The following is a 20,768-nucleotide window of genomic DNA, read 5'->3' on the forward strand; positions in this document are numbered from 1 at the left end:
ATCGCGGTGGACTAACTGACGTAGGATTTGCATCAACACCGCCATGATTGAGAAGAAAGTGCTAGTGATTTATACAGGTGGAACGATAGGAATGATTGCAAATGCAAATGGCAGCTATCAGCCTCACAGTAATCTCCTTGGCGACATACTCCGCTCACAGGCGCGATTTGACGATCCAAACGCCAGCTCGATTTTTTCCAACTTAACGTCCAAGCAGGCGTACGAGGTTTGGAACAGCATGCAAAAGAGTGGTGCTACACCCGCGCGCCAGAAACTTACCGTGCGCTCCTCTTCACCATTCCAAGGTAGCGTGCCTGACGCATGCAGCGCACATACCCACACAGGGGAGCTGGAAACACTGCAGACGCCTCGGACGTACCTGAATGGGTTCGAACACACAGTGCGCTATGTGATACTAGAGTATGCGCCGCTGCTAGATTCGAGCGACGTTGGACCGGAGCAGTGGGCGAAGATTGCCAGCGACATAGAGCTCAACTATAGTAATTTCGATGGATTCGTAGTGCTGCACGGGACAGATACCATGTCATACACCGCCTCAGCGCTTTCGTTCATGCTCGAGGGACTCGCTAAGAGCGTTCTGCTCACAGGAAGCCAGATCCCACTCACGCACATTCGCGCAGATGCCAGCGACAATATACTTCACTCACTTCTCCTCGCGGGCACTGAGTGTGTACCTGAAGTGTGCATATACTTCAATGACCAGCTCCTGAGAGGCAACAGAAGCACCAAGGTGTCTACGAGCGAATTTGACGCTTTTCGCAGCTACAACTACCCTCCACTGGCCAAGGTGGGCACGCGGTTGGATGTCAACTGGCCATCGGTCCAGCGCCAGTCTGGGGATGCATTGAGAGTGCACAAGTGTACGTGCATTTCCCAAACTGCTCCAGAAACTCTCACCCTCCCACAGCCCTCTCGCCGGAGATATGCGTCTTACGCTTCTTCCCTGGCCTCAAGGTACACCTCGTCGAGGCGATCCTGGCCGATTTGAAACGCGCTAGGCGATCAGCGCTCGTTCTGCAGTCGTTTGGAAGTGGTAAGTGGATGTTAGTGTGCAAAATACATGCTCAATGTGCTCTCCTGTCAGGTAACATTGCGAGGAACGATGCACTCCTCGCTAGCTTCAAGAAAGCCGCCGAAGACGGCGTTGTTATTGTTAACACCTCCCAATGCCACAGTGGATCTGTCAACGCGGCTTATGAAAACGGCCGTCTGCTCGCTGAGGCTGGAGTTGTGCCTGGAAATGATCTGACGTCTGAGGTATGCGATTGTATGGTGTACAAACTTTCACCTAATCCCATCACAGGCCGCTCTTACTAAACTTTCTTATCTTCTCTCCACCTCTCTCCCCGTCGAGCGCGTTCGTCAGCTCGTTCCTGTATCGCTCAGAGGCGAGGTGACGGAGTAGACGGTGTAGTCAGAGCAGTCAAAGCAGGTGAGGGCGTGTCCTCACAACAAAAGAAGACCTATATATAGTTTTGACATTTGACTCCCCCGCGTACCTGAGCAATCTGAGCCATCACCTATCACAAAATCACAAACTCACACTCACATCGCTTGCAAGCGGCCCTAGCCGATGCACCATTCACAAAGCCAAAACCCAAACTCAAATTTGGTGGGCGAGGTGTGAAAAATATCAAACGCCCAATGTCGACGCCAACGACAGAGCAAATTGGTACAATGAGAGGAACACTTGGGGTGATAATGGGTGACGGTAAGGGACGGCGGAAATTTTGTTTTTACTTGCGGGAGCAGGAGAGGAGTATGGAGAATCTGGAGGTGAGTGTGACTTTGCCGAGTAATTATATCGTCTCATGTGATATGCGATATGCAGTTCGTCATGTGGTTCGAGGATCACTATCACCGCTCGTCACACATCTTACCTCACGAAGCCAGCTCCAGCTTGCGCAAATACTTTGCAAGAAAGTCCGCACATGAACTGAACCTCGACGCGAATGTTAAAGTGAATGTTGTGGATACTGCCCACATGCTCATTAAACAGCACTTACCCACTCCCCTCTGCATTTTCCAACCCGCTTATCTCACTTGCTGCTCGCTCCTCGAATACTCAAGCATTCCCGCCTACAAAGCTCACAAAAAGACGCACAAGAAAAACCAAGGCTGTTCAAGACACCTAATACGCTCAATTAGGGAGGTTTTCTCTAAAAAAAAGTGAGTGTAATTGACGTGCGGAGGTGTTTGTGAGGAGGTGGGATTGTGAGCTGGTGTGTGGGCTGTGGTGAAACTGAACAATATGAACAACAATCTTATTATATTGGACTGATTTTCGTATTGATTCTACAACTTCATCGAGCCAAATGTTCTGTATGTCAGAACGGAACCACACAAACCACTACCCGTCGTTCCACGAAGTATACTTCTTATGAGAGTGACGAGACACAAACCGTTTCATAGTTTCATCTGGTATCGCGTAATCGTATGATACCCCGTAAAGACCTAACCTTAGATCTTCTAGCAAAGGCGAATGCACATCGTAGAGGCCTTCATTGAACCCATCCACAAATGAGGGGAAGTGCATTCAAACATAGTAAAACCTCTTAGACTTTTAAACATACTGAGCTTGTCATAATTCATTGTTGACTCCCGGAATCAATCATGTCATCGAAATCGTAGCCCTTGCAGTAGTCGAAACAAGTATCTCCAGTGCATCTGAAAACCTTCAGCTCCTTGATTTTTACCAAAGCGTGCTTGAATGTAAGTAATTTAAGCATGAGGAGTCAAAGGGGATGCCGAATTCACTGGAAGCGTTTCTTGACTAGCGTCGTAATTTCTGAATTGTTGGTGGTTCTCAATTACGCTGAACCACCGGAGTATCTTTGGTACGTAGTCAATTACGGTTTGAAGAACTCGTAAAGGGCTTGTAGAGAGTGTGAGTTTCTGAGTATTGGACCTAATTCGAAACGAATATTGATCTTGGTAATCTTTCTTCTTAATGTGATTCTGGCCATTATATGTTTACGGCATATGAAGATTTTATGCGTGATAGTGTCCTCTGTGCCACATGCACTGCATTTAGGTGAATCGATCAGTCGGAAATGGTAACGGTAGGAAGTAGTCGTGAAGAATAAATTTTAGACTTTGTTTTATTAATTTTAGCGCCTTTCATGTTGTATTGATATATATTTTGCAAAAATTGGATTAAGTACAAGCATTAATGGGGTAGTGGTAACCTCGATCGTTGCCATCTTAGAGATTGATTCGATCGGCCCCCGGTTCAATTCCGGGTTAATGCATGTTTTGCGATTTACCTTTTCAATACGTTGGAAGACATATTTTTGTCGTATGATTTCACTTAGTCAACCGTTGGTTATTCTCGCAGATGGAGTACTTTCACTTGTTATGCATGATGTGCTGCTCATCCAACTGTACTACACTTCTTCCAAATAACGCGAGTTAGCCATATTTATCAAACGTTTGCGCTAATTGAGCTACCTCAATGTACTCATCTCGATCCATCCCCGCGTCAAGGCAACCTCACCCACCCCCACCTTCCTGCTTCCACTGAATAGCCGGTATGAACGCACAAATGGCAGACTAGAGGTAAAACTAAAAGTGAGCCTAAACTTAGATTAAAAATGGCAAGATATAAAATCCAATTGCACTCTTTAGTTAATACTACAATCCAATACTCCTCCAATCTCACTATGATCGCTCAGGCCGTCTTCGCTACTGCTCTCGTAGCCTCTGTCTCAGCTGGCTGGGAATCCAAGACCGGCTCATGTAATACTGGAAAACTCGCGTGTTGCGATACCAACAAGAAGGTCCAAAAGTCAACTGGTGAAGAATCAGGCCTTCTCCACACCGGCGACGTCCTCGACCAAGTTGCCATCCAATGTACTCAGATCCCTCTCTTGATCGGAATTGCAATAGAAGGTGAGTAAATGCTCTCGTTTCACATCACAACTGAAAGTCCACAGATGAGTGCAAGAACACCCCAACCTGCTGTGAAGATGTCGAGGACGATGGTCTCGTTGGTATTAATTGCACTCCAATCCCTCTCATTTAAAGGGCAGATTGCCCGACTTGTAGAAGTTTACAGTATACAGTAATTAATAAGCTCCAATAAATTTAAGTGTTTCACTATCATCCACGGAAATGCGAGAACAACATCGATGCCGTCTGTCAAAGTATGCATGATCCAAGGTAAATATCCAGTATAAATAACCCACATCTCTTTAACATTCTTGATCTACTCATTTATCCATTGAGCTGGAGTAATGAGAGTAACAAATATTCCAAAGCGAATGTATACTATAAATCTACGATTCATCCCTTGTGATCGGTATTGCTCCCAATGTGTAAATATTTTTTGAGAACACCATAGAGATCTAGAAGGTGAAAAGCAGTCTCTTAAGACCCAAGAGTATGGGCACGAAAGATTCTTACACTTTTCCTAACAAACTTTTAAGATGACTCAGATTGCAATTTGGTAGCGGGCTGCTTAATAAAGCGATATGACATTGTCAGATTGTCAAAAATAGTTGTATGAATCTAAATGTGAAATATGACGCTTCAGCAAACTATAAATTTTATTGGTTAAACATCACTTTTCTAGAGAAGCAAACATGATTACCTGAAGCTACTATTAAATCTTTACTGTTGCAATCGTAACACATGTGATAACTGGCAGGCATTTTCCCCCAATTATTCACATCAAATAACCACGTAATAGACTGGACGCGATGTATTTTTTAGAGGAATTTTTGTGACGTCTAAATGTCAATATGAAACCTAGTAACGTCTAGGTAGCCGACAAGTTTGCGTTTAATTGTTGGAAAAGATCGACTCAACGGAAATCATTCAACATCTACTGACTAGCACAATCACTCTGAGAATACTTAAGTGCTTCTTATTGCTTATTACAAAGGCTCAGCTGCTTCAGGTCGTGCTAAACTTGAAGCATAACAAGACAGATCAAATAAGCGAAGATTCCGACAACTTCATTATGCCGAGACTATAGCATTTGAGCTGCTTATCGGCAGAAGAAGTATCAGGCGACGGGAATAGGTTAAATTACACGCGCCAAACTCCCAGGCAAACGTTTTATTCTTTCATTCGAGCGAACGAATGTCGCACATCAATACATTGATTGTTGTCCGAAAAAAGTTTCAGGCAATAACCTGGCAAGCAAAGATTAGCTCCCCTAAGCACCATGTTCCAAGTCCCTATCTGACTCGTGTGGTTTGAGGAGATGATGAAGCTTGTGTAGATCCGAGAGATGGTACGTTAGAGTCATCTGCGAGAAAATGTCACCCTTCAAAGAAAGCTACAAGGAATGTCAACACAACCCCACTGAGCCGAACAACCCACCATTTCAATAATATCATCGAGCAGATGTGATTGTCCAACGTTCAACCCAGGAAACGAGCTGTAGTTGACAGAGACAACGTGGACATGAAATACGTCTTGAGTTTGATTGGGATGAAAATGTAGACAATGGACAAGTTAGCACTCACAAAACGTGGGCTGGTAATGCACAGCTAGCTTCACCTGACTCAGATTCAATCCCCAGTTCGACTTCAAAACATTACCAATCTCCCTGCGGATGCTCCTGAGCAGTGAGACATGGTGAGTGCGAAGATCTCTCAAACACTTGAGATTCATGTCTTTCACGACCGCCTGGAGATAGAGGGTGTTAAAGTCTTTCTTATCCCACTTGTAGTCGGCGGCTATGACGAATTCTTGACCTCTGTAATAGTATGTCTCGTTCTCTGCTTCGCCTGAAACTAGCGCTTGTATCCTTCTCACTGTTAATGACGGATGTATTATCAGTAAAGGCCCACCACTTTGTTTCTTTCTCAGGGAGACTATCGATGTATGGTTTAACGATATCGTTGTATTTCTGAGGCGTTTCTCTGAAGAGTGAGATACTCGCTTTAGAATACTTGTCCACGTGTTTCTGTGTGGCTGGATATATGATCGTTACTTTCTGATTGTCTAGTTTATCGTTGCGTCTGTGGCTGTCACTAAGCAGGACGTGGTAAATGTCGTTTTGTTGAATCAGCTTGTGTGAAGTGGAGGTTTGTTGCAGCTGTGCATCCACATTCTCATCATCGAATGTCAGCTTCTCCATTATGATCAACGCTAGCTCTTTCTCGGGAGATATTGCAGTGATCGCGATCCTTTTGGCCAGCGGATCTAGTCAATGTAAGTTGACACACGCTACGGTAATGCGTACAAACCATTATTAATAACCTTTGTATCTTTCAAATTCTTCAACAGATTTTCCATTGTTGCCTCTGTTTGCTATCAAGATGACGGTAGTTTGAATGAAGTGATAAGAGATAGCTCATGCCTCGTGATAAGCACGTTTTAAATTGAGATTTTAGCTCGTCTGGATAGCAAATTAAGGCTGTTACCTCTCAGTATTTCCAAGGGCATAGCAGAGTCATCTGTTTGCATGGAAGTACGCGGGCATGGAAAGTAGACGAAATGTTTTAGTATCAAGAAATCTGCAAATGCTTATCTTACAGCTCATTATTGCACATAATATCCTCATTCCGTTGGAGTGCTATCACTCCATCATTTCTATTATCTCTTACGCTCAAAACAAAAATCCCACAAGGATGTTCCAATCCGTTCAATTACCAGCCAAGGCGAACCTTTTATCTCCAAAATCAGGCAACGGTCACTTCAAACCCCTTCCCGATGAGAAGACTTCCAATATCGAAGCAACCAAGTCAAAAGGTCGTCACTGGAAGGATATCTTGCGTGATATGAGATCCTTCCTCGTGAGCCTTTGCTTCCACTCCGCATTTTCTGCTCTTCCCTGAATTCTTCCGTCTTCTTCCTAGGCAATCGAGGAAAACTACGGCTCCACGTACGCGTACGACGTCAGGCCTAGCTCTATAGCTCCCGGTCGTTGCCACTAGATAGTAAAGTCTCCGTCTGGTTCCTTAAACGCGTCGGTTCGCATGTCTTATCCCATCCAGGTCATGTTCAATCTCCCTGCACAAAGTGACACCTAATTATCGACAAAGCTACCGGGGAGAAGAAGGGTACAGCAAGCAAGATATAACTCAAGCCTGTGTCTGTGATTTTCACTGAGTGAGTCGTACTTGTCAGCTACTTAGCTGTCTAGCTGTCCGGCTAATCACGTTCCTAGTATGACAAGTAATAGCGGCGTAAATGACCTTATCACTTCCCTTAACACATTCGTGAGGTACTGCGCCACCATCGCCCATCCCTCCACGAGGGTTGTCTACTATTGTATAATAGAATTTGGCGCAAAGCTGCTCCGGTCTTGTTTCACGTGGGTGTACCGCCTTTCTGTCTTACCCTCTGTCTAAACATTCTGTTTAGGACAACGAGACTGTCCACCAACAGTATCATCCTCAACGTCGATATCAGTGTCGTCAAGATGTTGCAAGACAGCCCAATGATACCCTTTTGTCTGACTTGAGAACTTCGAGGATCCACATCCCAACACCGGTTCCGTTGCTCGTCTTTATGACAGACCTCGATGATCTGACATATTATTTGGGCGATAAGAGAGATTCATTTTTAGAGCAAGGTGATACTGTTATTGCTACTGCTTGTCATAGAGGTATAGATATTGTGGACAAGTACTACAAATTCACGGACAACACTCTATATTGGGCATATAATTGTGGACAATTCTTAACTAAACGCTCGAATTCTACCTATTATCCGCACTAGCGGAAAAAACGTTTAGTTGAAAAAAAAAAAGAATCTGGAGATGCCCGGAATTGAACCGGGGACCTCTTCCATGCTAAGAAAGCGCCATAACCACTAGACTACATCCCCTATGAGAACGTCTCTCTGTTCAAGCATTTTTACCAAAAACGTGACGTAGGAAAAGAACAATGGGATTAGTGAGAACATTCGGAGAAGTTTGTGGGGGAGACGTTTGGAGGTGCTAATGAAGTTCTTCGTGATATTAAGTTGGTCACCGAACGTCTTTGCTATGTGTTCGTCCATTACTCTCTTAATATCGGCCGGCTTTTAATCATTATCACTCAGCACTGGCTTGGCTGGGTCGGCTTGATGAAGTGTGAGCGTGATTGCCATTTTTGACGGTACCGTTGGGGTTTCTGCAGCTGCTTTTTGTGCGTACGTTGGTGCTGCAGGCATAAGTTGTGGCGCTACGTTTTGCTCCTTTAATTCGTGTATTTGCTGCTCGAGTGCCAGGATCGTCTCCTTGAGAGATTTGGCGTAATTGTCCTGTTGCTCACGTAGACACTCTCTCAATGTGTCTCTCGCCTCTACTTTGAACTTTTCGAGGACTTGCTCCATCGCCTTAGATATTTTCTCCTTTACCGCAGGTGTACGGGGACGACTTTTATAAGCGTGGGTGCTGGTTCTACGCCTTTAATTTAAATTATCATTGAGCCTTAGGCTCTGTGTCCTCCTGTCTTGCGACTCGGTGAGGTTTTTACGTGGGTCTTGAGCACTTAAATCAAACGATATATCGTTTAAAAAGTGCTTCCCGTAAAGTGCGACGCTTGAGGATTCACTGGGAGGACTTTGATGCCCATCCGGCAAAGCAGCCGATTTTCGATGATGACCGTCCATCCCTCCTTTTGTTTGAGTTGATGATGATGAAATCTAAATATATTGTTAAGACGATACATGTTTAAACTGCGTCGATCAATACTTCTTAAGGCATGAGGAGTCAAAGGGGATGCCGAATTCACTGGAAGCGTTTCTTGACTAGCGTCGTAATTTCTGAATTGTTGGTGGTTCTCAATTACGCTGAACCACCGGAGTATCTTTGGTACGTAGTCAATTACGGTTTGAAGAACTCGTAAAGGGCTTGTAGAGAGTGTGAGTTTCTGAGTATTGGACCTAATTCGAAACGAATATTGATCTTGGTAATCTTTCTTCTTAATGTGATTCTGGCCATTATATGTTTACGGCATATGAAGATTTTATGCGTGATAGTGTCCTCTGTGCCACATGCACTGCATTTAGGTGAATCAATCAGTCGGAAACGGTAACGGTAGTACTTAGTCGTAGGGAATTGCCCTGACCGTAGCTGGGTGGCTAGGCATCTCGTTGCTCTGGGCAGTTCATTGAGTATCTTGGTCGATTTTGCTGCTGTCAGCCTTCCAGCTGATGTTTTTACGGCGTTGGACTTAATGTGTGATATTTTGGAGGCTTCTACTTTTATGGGTGCTGTATAGCGCTCGCACATTCTGCGTCGCATTGCAGAGTACGAAGTTTTGAGTGTTAGTTGACTCCACATAGCCCGGTGGGTCGGCCGTGTCCTACCCTCGTTAACGGTTCTGTCGGCTAGTTAGCTACCGTAAATATCCACATGTCCTGCGATCCAGTTTAGTTGGACAACAAAGTTTCTTCTCTTTGTTTGCTTAATCCAATCAATTTTGTCAAGGACCTGCTTTATCAAATATTGGCCTGTCTTTGTTGATTGCGATTGCACGATCGCTGAAAGAACCGCCTGACTGTCGCTATTGATAATAGATTATCTTTGGTAGGGTTTTTATTGTGTTAGGATGGCTCACTAATGAATAAGAATTGGCTGTGGCAGAGGCTTTCACAAGCTTTCGTGGCTTAGGGGTTATAGCGCCGTGTTAACATCGGCTCACCTTAATAGGTGAACAGTTGCTCCGCGGAGGTCGCCGGTTCGATTCCGGCCGAAAGCTTTTTTTTTATGTAATGTGAAAATTACATATGTTCTTTAAAAGAAAATCAATAAAAGATTACCAACGATAACGTGTCCGTTGCCGGTGTTCGAAATTAAAATTTGCTGTATCTGATAATGTTATTATACAAAATTCAATCATTTACTAAAAATACATTTGACAAGTGGGATGATTTTGAGCGGATTTCGCGGCAACGGTTTTTAGGTGACGACACTACGCCTAAAGCATAATTCTCTAGTAACGATTCACTTCCTACATCTCCCAATCCGCGCCTCATATATTTCCCTCCACTTTCAAACCGCCTCCCTGCCTGCTTAGCCTCCGACACTTCACATGGTACAAATATAAAAGTCTGACTATCGTTCTATTGTATCTTAACGAATTACCGTTACTTTCTATCTGTTATATCCGCTGGAATTAGCCATTCCTCAAAGCCTAAGTTAACGCAAAGTCTAAACCTTAAGAAGCGTAAAACAAGCTAAATTTCATTATTAGCGGAGATTGGGAGAAGTGGGAAGTGAACGGTGATTAAATGCTGGGGGTTGATGCATAGCTTCATCACATAACATCACGTACGTTACATACGAAAACGGGTACGAACAAGGTCTACGTCATTAACGTAACAAAAGTAATAGCTCTAGCCTCCCGCTGATGTGAATGGTTGATTGTGGAAAGAAATATCCATCTGGATATATTTCCACATCCCTACACTGTTTTGTCGGCAAAAATTTCATTTAAGAAACTAACCCAATCGCTGTCTAATTCAGCAGCATTTAGGGGGTTGTTGCAATCACGCATACATTCATCCAGCCATCCAGTGACTGACGGTGCCAGTGAGGGCTGTGCACATCTCAACTGAAGCGTATCGATCAACCCTTGGAACAATTCGTACGCCTTGCGCACCACACCATCCGTCAAACTTTTAGCCCTTAGCACTTGCATGGCTATATCAACATAACTCATGTGCTGTTCGTATGGTTGTTGAGCGCTGCGGAGAGTGCACACACTCAATATCATTATACCACTAGCGGTGATTGGACTCCAGTTTAGAAGCGCATCCGTGTAATTTACAACGAACCCACTTTCGTAATGCAGATAATAAAGTGTAGATAAAATGCTCTTTGCGGCATCTACACACAAGTTCAGCCCGCTAGTGCTTTGTGTCTTGAGATACTTCTTATTGATGAATATTTTCACGACACCATATCCTACTACCTTGAGACATTGTTGCTGCGAGGGCAAGTGTAAGGATTTCTGACAGCACCTCTTACCCCACTCATCCAAACGTCCATTCAAACTATCTACCATATCTACAGACACAACTTTCGATCTTTGCAGCGATACGACATCGGCTACGAGAGCATACAGGTCAATCATATTGTTGAAGTAGGTTATTGAAGTGTCTTGTTTTATGTTAATACTCTCAGGTTTGGCCATGTCGATCCCATCTCGTAGTACTCGTCTACCACAGCTAATTGCGTAAGATTTATCGAGGATATAAAGCCCCCACAGTGCTCGCTTGCCTTCCTCGCACTGCGCTTTATCGAGCCTGCTGTCCTCAGCGAGGAGCACACCCAAGCCAATCACCGACCAGCAACTGCGGCAGTACTTTTGTGTGTTCTGCATTGCCAGTGCCTCCAAAACGACAGCCTGTATGGAGTGTACGGTGAGCGATGGCATAAGGAGGGCATTTGGCGCTTTGTGGGAGTACGTGTGCAGATAGGCGTCGGCGGAAGTGTGAGAGTGGTAGAGAGCGCCTAATGCGCATACCAAGAGCAACACACCTCCAAAATCTGCTGTTAGCTTACTGCTAGACACTCGCGCGAGGAATGCACTTTTGTCGGGAAACAGAGGCAGTGATGGATGGACATGGCTGAAATAGAGGTCTACTAGAGCGTAAACCAAGCTACTTTCACCGAAATCCGACTCATTGTAGTGCTGGTTGTAGTGCTTTGTGGAGGTAACGACATGACCATTAGCCTTGATGAGCGACTGGCGACTGTCTACGAATCCAGTAGCGAGAGCGAAGAGACCTTTATTGGATGCCATGCCAAATTCCCGTAGGTTTTCTTGGCTGTGCGGTGTTTGCTCTCCGCTGAGCCACATGGAACGTACAATATTTGAATACTCGGAATCAGAGTCTGGTTCTTGAGCGTGTGTAGAGCTATAAACAACGCTGTTCACTCTTCTCTTCTTGTGTAAGCTCTCGCTCGTGCCCACGCCCAGCTTACCCTCGAGCTCTTTCACCCTCTCCTCCAAACTGCGTACGTAAGCATAGGTGTGCCTCTTCTTGGGCGCACCATCTACGAATGTGCACGGCGTCTCTCTCTCGCCAGAGTGTCTCTTTTCAGCGCAATTGGAGCAAGTTTCTGGGTAGCGTTCGGCTGCGTCGCACTTGATTTTCGATCGGCGGCAATAGTCACACTGCAGGAGTCAAAAGGTATTCTAATTTATACATCCACCCACTGCTCTCTTCAGTCGGCCCCTTTTATCAGATGATGACATGATGGGATTCTCGGATTAGGGGTGTGATCCGCGAGGGTATATCAGCAGTGGCGGTGGCACCTCTCAAGAAAACAACGAAATGGTCGGTAAAACAGCACTCGTATTCGGTGCAACTGGAATAAGCGGTATCGCAGCGATAGAGGCGCTCCTCAACGACAGCTCATACAGCCGCATTATAGCCATTAGCAGGAGGCCAGTTGAGCGTGAATGCGTTGAGCATATCCCAATCGACCTCATCCACTCCACGCCAGCGGAAATTGCTGATGCTCTTGACGCAGGCGGTGCTGGCTCCTCCACGCACGTCTTCTTCTACGCTTACATTGACTCGAAGAACACGGATGAGCAGAACGCAGTCAACAATCAACTGTTTGAGAGGGTTTGTGTATGTTGAGCACCCACGCCACCTCTGACACGCTTCCAGTCCATCGAGGGCGTCAGCATGGCATGTACCCGCCTCTCCCACTTCCACCTCCAGACCGGGTACAAGTACTACATGCCGGCCTTTACTGCTGAAAAATTTCCTCCCTTGCCTTTCAGAGAAGATGCAGAAAGACAGAGCCACGTGCGCGACTTCTTCTACTATTACCAGGAAGATAAGCTAAAGGAGGTGAGTGAGAGATGCGGTTGGAAGTGGTCTGTCTCGAGACCTTGCGCTATCACCGGATTCAGCAAGGGTAATTGGATGTCAGTTGCTGTGACGATGGCGCTGTATATCTTTGCTTGTAGGGAGTTTGGCGAGCATCTGCATTTTCCTGGACCACTGCTGTGTTATTCGATGGATTATGATAATTCCACAGCGTCAAACAATGCAGAATTTCAACTACACTGTGCTGAACATGCCAACAATCAGGCATTCAACATTCACGATGGTCAACCTTACCAATTTAACACCCTTTGGCCAAAGGTAGCGGGATACTTTGGGATGGAGGTTCCATCGCCTCCTGCAGAGGACTTGCAAGTGAAGGAGGGCGAGTTCCTTAAGGTCGCGTTCAGTGTTCAAAATTGGGCAAATAAACATAGAGAAGACTTCCCAGCACTGGTGCACAAGTACAATCTGGATCCACACACTTTCGAGTATGCTAATTGGTGGGTTGATCGATGGTGTGTAGAGGTGTCTTACTAAATGTCTTACAGGTCGAGTATCGAAATATTAGCTGGATTACCATTCCCTACAATCGCAAGCCTCGAAGCAGCCAGATCAATTGGATGGACCAAGTCAATTGACACATACGCAGATGGTTACAAAGAGTGTTTCGATAAAATGAGAGAGTGTAATTTACTGCCAAAGTGAATGAAGCTTGAATAGATGGTTATAAGAAAGAATTACATATCTGAGCATCTAAAATACTACCAGCAGGCCATTCCCTTTTTTTTTTTTTGAAGCTGCTTATCAAAAGCTCCGAGACAACCTAATTTGGAAGCGGAGATGGGAGCATCTTCTAGCGTTTGGATGATCCAGCTTTTGCATCCGAGCTAAACATCGACCCGTCATTACACGGAAATTAAAGAGCGTGTGAAGAAATCAACTACGTAAAAGATATATCTTGTTGGGCGACTTCCACAAGTAGATAATATTTAAGACTTTCTCAACTCACACTTACCATTCACTACGGACAAAGAATGCACCAACTTCCAAAGATCTGTATTCCACCGAACACAAGTTTCAAAGAGGCATACATTGACGGCAACGTCCTCTTTCTCAGCAAACAGCAACACATTGATCTGAGCATGATCAATCACCACCACATAATCACGCGCTGCGTCGATGAGCTATTTGTACTCCTCTATCTCCACAACGAGAGACGCTTGAAATTAATACAAAGCTTCACGAAGAAATCTCTCAACTGCCGCTGTATCTTGCACATCAAGACTGTCTCAGAAGACGACGCCAAGTGGCTCTTGAAGAAGATGATGAAGTGGTTTCATTTGAGTAACGTTGACTACAAAAGGGTTTGTGCGTATGGGATGGCTGGGGAGTACAACAACGTCTTGCTTTCTGATCAAGTCGATCAAACCTCGAAATTTTCTCTGGAATCTAAATCAATGTCTCAGGTCACCTGCAATGCTTCAATGTCCACGCTGTCTTTACAAAGCCGGTCATCCATTTCAACAATCGCCTCAGTTGGCTCCATTTCCACCCACTCACCTACTAATATCCCCTACAAACGCAGCAAGAGCGACAGCACTTCACAGCCCAGACACCCTAATCTTGTCTGCTTTAGTGGCCAGAAGTCTCTTCACCAAGAGCGCTCTATCGCGTCTCTCTCAGATAACGTCAAACCGCCTTTTTTGAGGTCTATTAGCTCACCCAACCAGCAAGAGTTGGATAGGTGCAGATCAGTTGCATTGTAGGCAGTGAATGTTCATCTATATCCATTATACCACAATTACTAGCAGCCATAGCTTTCCTCTCTACAACTTGATTGATTTCATGTGATTATCTTTCTTCGATGCCGTCATCGACTTGTAAATGAAAGACGCCAAAGAAAAACCTGCAAAGTCACGGAAGCAGAGGCCGCTATATAGCTGCGGTGGTGCGTATCCTTGCGTCAATTATCCCCGCTTACCCGTCACAATCCGCAGAATGCCGCAGACTCAAGTTGAAATGCGATCGCCAATGGCCATGCAACCAATGCAGACGGAGAGGCTGTTCAGCCATATGTCCGGATGGTACAATGAAAGGCGCAACCATGTCCCGCCAGGCGCTCGTCGACAACACAAGCAACTTACTTTCGCGTATCGATCAGCTCGAGAGCAGCATCAGGTCCCAGGGCGGCATAGTCCCTCACCCGGCCACTGAGCTCATTTGCAACGCAACTGCAGTGTTTAATTCCCCCAATTCCTCCGCTTACCCAACAACAACCCACAACGGCTTCGAGACGCATCAGGAGGACTTTGCTGAGAGTTTCGGTGCACTCACTGTTTCCAGAGAGGGCCAATCGCGCTATGTTGGTCCCAGCGCCGGCTCTGAGTGGCTCCAGAATGAGTCGCTGGAAGATACTGAGCAGGAAATTATTGACGAGAAGCGTCAGATTGGCGAGAGCTCTGATAGTCCGCCCTCCGATTTCCCATTCAGTGCGAGCAATAGTGGTGAAATCGTTACTGAGTTGTGGAAACAGCTGCCATCTCGAGAGATTGCTGGTGAGCTGACGGAGATCTACTACCGCACTTGCTCGTGTCTCTACAACTGCGTACAGCGCGATGTTTTCGAAAAGGATCTCGATATACTCTATGTTTATGTTCACCCAGACCCGCACAAGCTCGCTCGACTGTATATGGTCTTTGCGCTGGGCGTGTACTTCGACACTACCCGCTCTACCGACCACCCTGATTCGCAGCGCTTCTACAGCTATTCCAAATCCCTTCTCTCCGCTGGTGACTTTCTCGTCAAAAGCAGTATCCCCGCGGCGCAGACGCTGCACATGATGGGTCTCTATCTACTTAATAGGAATAGGTTGAGCGGGGCTGATTCTTATTATCCACTTCTCGGTGTACAGTTGCGCATTGCGCGTGCAATGGGTCTGCATCGCGACGGTGCGCGCTGGGGATTCACTCAGGCGGAGTTGAATGAGCGGCGGATGACGTTCTGGGAGACTCAGACGATGGACGTCTTTCAGTCTATCTGTTTTGGTAGGCCTTACTCGACGCAATTGCGCCATGTGGACTGCAAATTTCCCCGCGATGAACACCCTGATGCGCAAAATGCAGGGTTTCAGACACTGCGTTACACGCTTGTCAGACTCTTGTGCAAGATCAGCGATGACATTTATAGCGTAAAGCCACCGACATATGATGTTGTCATTGCGCTCGATAGGGAAGTGCGGCAGTATGACAAAGACATACCACCCCATCTGCGCTGCAATGCTGCGGCCGTCGTGCGAAATAGTTCAAATTACCCTCTCAAGCGGGAAGCAGTGGATGGGGAGGAGTTGATTCTACAGCAGCACACACTCGCTATGAATGTGAATGAATGCCTACTCTATATAAACAGACGCTATTTTGCACATGCACTCAAAACTCACCCTCAAAACCCTCTCAAGTCACCCTTCGCGCAGTCGTTCATTGCCGTAATGGAGTGTTGCAGGGTGGGTAGTTTTCCATGTGTTTGTTGGCTACATATACTCACACTTTCACTAGGTAATGGTCGCACTCGGTCAGAGCATCCACCGTCTCCTCCCGGACCTTTCTGCGCGGCACTTTTTCTTTTTCTATCATATGTTCAGCTTCGGGGTGTGCTCGGCAGCGTCCTGCATCATCTCGCCTGGATCTTCGATGGCAAGTGATGCGTGGATGGATCTCAACTCCATCACCGACCTCTGTGCACTACCCAGCGCAGGAAAGCGCGCAAATCAATTCGTACCGGCGCTCAATAAACTTCGGGAGCGTGCGCTTGTACGCTGCAAAGAACACATAGAAGCTAAGGTGCACAACACGGATGATCACGATAACGAACATATGGTCATGCTAGGTTTGGGAAGCAGGGTGGTGACGACGGAAACGCAAACTACGCGTTTCAAAACGCCAACAAGTGGAGGAGTGTTGGATGGATTGTTCGAGAATGACAAGGGCCCCAATCCCTCTGATCAAATCTACTCCCAACTCCTCAAACAGACTGAAGGTACACCGAGCAGTGCGGAAATGTTCAATAACCTTTGGAATATCCCAAATGACACCAACTCCGCTTTATCACTCAGCGGTAGTACAAACGAATACAACAACATCTTCCCTAGCTCTCTCGACTTCATGGAAATGGATAGCGTACTTAATGGCACACAAAGCGACACAGATTGGACAGCTGTGCTGAGGAGTATGGGTTTATGAAATGTGCCTCCTTTAGATAGTCTTTTTTGTACAAGTGTATCATGCATGTAAAACTATTACTTAAATTTGTTGATAGAGTACTCATCACATACAGCCACCTTGCCATTCATACAAACAATGTTCTGCGTCGGAGTTTCTCCTTGGGAATGAAAGCGCCTGTATTCCTTGTACGTACACCACGCCGACGGTGAATGGCTAAACCCCTTGATTTGGATGAATAGGGGTAAATCTGTAGGAAGTTTGGTGAGATAGTCATACACCTCACCGCTATCCAGCAGTCCACCGCGCCATTGATGTAGAGCAAGATCCATCGGTATGCCTTCTTCCTCGCTTTCTGGCGGACGGTACTCATCGATCATCCTTCTAACTCTGCTGTTGTATCGCAGTTCGCTGAATCTGAGTAATGTTATGTTCAGCCATAAAAATGCCTCTCCTATGCTGCCTTTGAATGACGGTACGGCGACGTTGTTGAGGTAGTATCGGAGATACTTGGCCTGCTGTGCGCGCTCAAGCAGTCTTCTCGAAGTCGCTAACGCAGGCAGCTTAGGCAATCTCCCAATGAGCTTTATGTTGTTTATATCAGTGTGTATTTTGTAATAGTCTTCGCCTCTAACTATCCGACCTTCCCTATTAGTGTAAAAGTTATTTAACGATTTGCTGGCATTGACGTGCATTTCGAGATCCATAGTGCGCGGGTGCCGCGCTAGGCAGTAGTTGTCGATGCGCTTATTGAATGATATTATTCTGTCGTATTGGTGAGGGTATCGCAGCGTGTCGATAAGCTTTTCCTTCAGCTCGTAGTATGTGAACTCGCACAGCGGCAGCGCTGCGTCTGAAGTAGTTAATATGTTCACTTCTGAAATGAAATCGAGTCTGAATTTTATCTTGGAAAGGTCCTGCACTAAGTACTCTATTGTGTTCATGTTTGAGTGTTTCCTGGTGAGAACTAACTGACGTTTGCCGCTCTCGATCGATCGTTTCCCCGTATAGCTGATGTTGTATCTCGATCACGCATCAATTTTCCCCTGCTTATCCGCAGCTGGGCTTCTTGAGTGGAGTAAATCCGAGGACGCAGGAATTCCTCCTAATTCCTTGATTGCTCTCAGTACAGCTTGGTGGGGGGAAAATAAGATTCAGGGGCACTGCTGATGCTGTCCGCACACCCTTCGCAACCCTCGAATCGCAGCTGTCAGCATCTTCGGCTTCTTTATCCTTTAAATAGCTATCGAATTTTGAAAAGACTGGATGCTTTGAGTCTTTAGGTTTATGAGCTTCTTCACTTGTCTTATTTCCTCACGATCCCTTTTCAAACAAGACGCGCGACGCGCCTTGTCAATTTTAAGCGAACAAGACTCGTAGCCGATGGCAAAAATGAAACACAGTCATAAAATAAAGTACATAATTAACTTATCTCAACAAATTGTTTTTCAATTATTGTGATATCTCCACAAAAGTTTTGTAGCACTAGTGGTATTTCGATTATATAAGACACGTCATGGGAAGAGTAGAATTTTATCAAAAAGAAAAAGCTTCTTTAATATCCTGTCTTCTGAAACTATGACGCGACCTTACTTGATTCTTTTCCCTCATCATTTAGTTGCTATAAATGCACCTAATGAAGCCAAAACACCGATTTCAGAGTGGATTTGACCCCACTTTCCTTTACAGTAAACAGTTTTACAAGGCTTATAATGAATTAAAGTTGTCTTACTTTTCCTCTGGGGTCAGGGTTAAGAGCTGGATACACCGCGCGTCGGAAATACATTACGTGATTTGAGCGCAGTGTACTTAAGATATATGGAAGCTTGTGGTTTCTAAAAGCCCGATAAGTAATTAGCATCAATGAAGTGTGTGATACTCTCCGTATGTCTTATGTTGCGTGCGAACTTCCGAGCAGCGTTTAGAGGGCGATAGGAAGCCATGGTAGATAAAACAAGCCAAAAGTACAAATCAAAATTTGGGCTATCAATTGAGCTCTTTTGTTTGAAGAATTTCCATTTAGGCAGACGGAAAATTTAACTCTGTGAATACTGGGCATGAGATAGAAATTCGAACAGATCTGAAATGATTGAGAGTTCACAAAGTAATAATGCGTCAAAAATTACTCTTTAACACCAAAATTTAATTCACCTTCATACCTCGGCAATCTCTGCCCGCACTAACGCTAGGGTTACTTTGAGCATATAAAAGCGGCCTCTCTTCATCCTTAATCCTCATCCTCTCTGGCCTTTTGGCTTAGATCAAGTGTAGTATCTGTTCTTCCAAGTTCGAACAACTTGGATCGCATAACTTATGCGACAAACGTTCGATCTAATTTTTATCTGCGTCCACTCACCCTCACTGCTTGCATAGGGTAAGTGGAAGATGGCCTTGTGTTGCACTACCGTTTGTGCCGTCAGCGCACATTTATACTCCAACCCCATCACACATTTTAGCATGTCTCTGCTATTCTCACATAGCACTGACTTGTCGAAAGTTGTGAATTACCTACTATGGCGCCTAGATACTATGAGACGGACGTAAATTCAATTAAATTGACACCAAAGATGTTGTAAGATCATTATCAAATGTATTTAGTAAAAGAAATACACAATTATCCGTTTTTATTGCGTATTCGGTGCCTCCAGCGAGCCTAACAGACGGAAGTTGCTGCTCCGATGTCCTCCTCACGAGAGCCAGCGCCTCTGCTTTCACAACAGTCAACCATGCCTCCTGTGTTAATGCCGTTCACCTTTCCGGATGGTTAGAATGGTTTATTAGCTATCAAGGGCCATAACTTACGACTTTATAGATTGTCAGAGTGGTTCTCTGCAAAGCTAAGCCCAAACTTACGGACTGCAGATGTCAGAATCATCACTAAGCAAATAAAATGCTTACTTACGACTAATTGAGTTAGAGCGTTTTGCAAGCAAATTAAACCCCAAACTCAGGGATACATTGATGGAACACTTCCTGATTTTAGTTAGTGAGTTAAGTCTAATCTTAAATAGCAAGTACACACATCAAAGCGTGTGTTTTGATTGACGGCTGCACAGCAATCCTTAGTGACTAGAAAAGACAATTTTCATCAGCTATGATTCACATATCGACCCAACGTACTTTGTCTTTCGACGCTGAATTATATGTTAGAAGGTGCTAATCAGTATGAAAAATTCTTACCAGCCGCCACCGCCCGTGCAGACCTAATTATCAATTGGAAATGCTCAGAAGATCATACCGAACTCACCTCAGCTGGGCCACCAGCCGCGACGAGAGTGACGGTTGAGAGAAGAGCTGAAACAGTGATGAGCTTGAACATTGTTGGTAGAATTGAGATGTTTTGAAAAGAGAATATAAAGACAGATTTTATACGTTAGAGAAGCTCGGAAGTTCCTAGCTTTTTAATTGCGATATATACTGATTCATTCCTCTGCATAATTATAGATTTCGTATAACTTCCGACATTTAGGCGAGGCGAGGGTGTAGCAATATGGGCGCATTAGCACCTCAAAATACACTTTCAGTGATTACTAGATAGTCGAAAAGTACAGAAACCATCTTCAAGGCTGCTTGCTTATTCAACTTACGACTAGATTAGACATAACTCGGATTTTAAGCGACACAAGATTGTTCCTAAGTCAAAAGAACGCGGAGAAAGAATGGCTGTAAGCATGCCAATTTGCGAATACTTGTGATTATTGAGAAGACTTAATGCATTTTCACCTTAAAAGTGAGACTAAAGAAACAACCAGAACAATTATTTTTACATTTTGGATTATTCAAAGCCAAAATTTCCAC

At 45.1% G+C, this 20,768-nt stretch overlaps 10 protein-coding genes and 3 non-coding genes across 13 annotated transcripts; 8 read left to right on the top strand and 5 right to left on the bottom strand.

Moving 5' to 3' along the window:
* Nucleotides 1-43: 43 nt before the first annotated feature.
* On the top strand, nt 44-1,426 carry J056_002862 (L-asparaginase 1; the record flags this gene model as incomplete). Its single annotated transcript, XM_009272127.1, has 4 exons — nt 44-881; nt 929-1,054; nt 1,106-1,278; nt 1,325-1,426. 4 exons carry the CDS (start codon nt 44-46, stop codon nt 1,424-1,426), a joined length of 1,239 nt encoding a protein of 412 aa, XP_009270402.1.
* Nucleotides 1,427-1,665: 239 nt separating this feature from the next.
* On the top strand, nt 1,666-2,194 carry J056_002863 (uncharacterized protein; the record flags this gene model as incomplete). Its single annotated transcript, XM_009272128.1, has 2 exons — nt 1,666-1,797; nt 1,853-2,194. 2 exons carry the CDS (start codon nt 1,666-1,668, stop codon nt 2,192-2,194), a joined length of 474 nt encoding a protein of 157 aa, XP_009270403.1.
* A 993-nt stretch (nt 2,195-3,187) lies between these two features.
* J056_004958 lies at nt 3,188-3,272 on the top strand. Its single transcript has one exon. It is a non-coding gene; the product is annotated as a tRNA-Gly (tRNA).
* A 411-nt stretch (nt 3,273-3,683) lies between these two features.
* On the top strand, nt 3,684-4,045 carry J056_002864 (uncharacterized protein; the record flags this gene model as incomplete). The annotated part of the gene is made up of 2 exons (XM_009272129.1): nt 3,684-3,912; nt 3,957-4,045. 2 exons carry the CDS (start codon nt 3,684-3,686, stop codon nt 4,043-4,045), a joined length of 318 nt encoding a protein of 105 aa, XP_009270404.1.
* Nucleotides 4,046-5,182: 1,137 nt separating this feature from the next.
* J056_002865 (m7GpppX diphosphatase) lies at nt 5,183-6,270 on the bottom strand (the record flags this gene model as incomplete). The annotated part of the gene is made up of 5 exons (XM_009272130.1): nt 5,183-5,305; nt 5,350-5,444; nt 5,496-5,779; nt 5,823-6,177; nt 6,222-6,270. 5 exons carry the CDS (start codon nt 6,268-6,270, stop codon nt 5,183-5,185), a joined length of 906 nt encoding a protein of 301 aa, XP_009270405.1.
* A 335-nt stretch (nt 6,271-6,605) lies between these two features.
* Nucleotides 6,606-6,911, top strand: J056_002866 (uncharacterized protein; the record flags this gene model as incomplete). Its single annotated transcript, XM_009272131.1, has 2 exons — nt 6,606-6,770; nt 6,834-6,911. 2 exons carry the CDS (start codon nt 6,606-6,608, stop codon nt 6,909-6,911), a joined length of 243 nt encoding a protein of 80 aa, XP_009270406.1.
* An 822-nt stretch (nt 6,912-7,733) lies between these two features.
* J056_004960 lies at nt 7,734-7,806 on the bottom strand. Its single transcript has one exon. It is a non-coding gene; the product is annotated as a tRNA-Ala (tRNA).
* Nucleotides 7,807-8,004: 198 nt separating this feature from the next.
* J056_002867 (Transcriptional activator protein acu-15) lies at nt 8,005-12,170 on the bottom strand (the record flags this gene model as incomplete). The annotated part of the gene is made up of 3 exons (XM_009272132.1): nt 8,005-8,313; nt 10,413-12,089; nt 12,132-12,170. The coding sequence occupies 3 exons, from the start codon at nt 12,168-12,170 to the stop codon at nt 8,005-8,007; spliced, it is 2,025 nt and encodes a 674-aa protein (XP_009270407.1).
* Nucleotides 9,563-9,665, top strand: J056_004959. Its single transcript has one exon. It is a non-coding gene; the product is annotated as a tRNA-Val (tRNA).
* Nucleotides 12,171-12,249: 79 nt separating the features above from the next.
* On the top strand, nt 12,250-14,522 carry J056_002868 (uncharacterized protein; the record flags this gene model as incomplete). The annotated part of the gene is made up of 4 exons (XM_009272133.1): nt 12,250-12,546; nt 12,592-13,256; nt 13,305-13,418; nt 13,790-14,522. The coding sequence occupies 4 exons, from the start codon at nt 12,250-12,252 to the stop codon at nt 14,520-14,522; spliced, it is 1,809 nt and encodes a 602-aa protein (XP_009270408.1).
* Nucleotides 14,523-14,640: 118 nt separating this feature from the next.
* Nucleotides 14,641-16,991, top strand: J056_002869 (uncharacterized protein; the record flags this gene model as incomplete). The annotated part of the gene is made up of 3 exons (XM_009272134.1): nt 14,641-14,704; nt 14,754-16,255; nt 16,308-16,991. The coding sequence occupies 3 exons, from the start codon at nt 14,641-14,643 to the stop codon at nt 16,989-16,991; spliced, it is 2,250 nt and encodes a 749-aa protein (XP_009270409.1).
* A 56-nt stretch (nt 16,992-17,047) lies between these two features.
* J056_002870 (uncharacterized protein) lies at nt 17,048-17,914 on the bottom strand (the record flags this gene model as incomplete). Its single annotated transcript, XM_009272135.1, has 1 exon — nt 17,048-17,914. The coding sequence occupies one exon, from the start codon at nt 17,912-17,914 to the stop codon at nt 17,048-17,050; it is 867 nt and encodes a 288-aa protein (XP_009270410.1).
* Nucleotides 17,915-19,623: 1,709 nt separating this feature from the next.
* J056_002871 (uncharacterized protein) lies at nt 19,624-20,289 on the bottom strand (the record flags this gene model as incomplete). The annotated part of the gene is made up of 8 exons (XM_009272136.1): nt 19,624-19,722; nt 19,773-19,818; nt 19,869-19,874; nt 19,918-19,943; nt 19,993-20,039; nt 20,091-20,104; nt 20,151-20,173; nt 20,218-20,289. The coding sequence occupies 8 exons, from the start codon at nt 20,287-20,289 to the stop codon at nt 19,624-19,626; spliced, it is 333 nt and encodes a 110-aa protein (XP_009270411.1).
* Nucleotides 20,290-20,768: the final 479 nt, after the last annotated feature.

This window comes from Wallemia ichthyophaga (assembly GCF_000400465.1).
Source record: "Wallemia ichthyophaga EXF-994 unplaced genomic scaffold scaffold29, whole genome shotgun sequence".
Classification (NCBI taxonomy): domain Eukaryota; kingdom Fungi; phylum Basidiomycota; class Wallemiomycetes; order Wallemiales; family Wallemiaceae; genus Wallemia; species Wallemia ichthyophaga.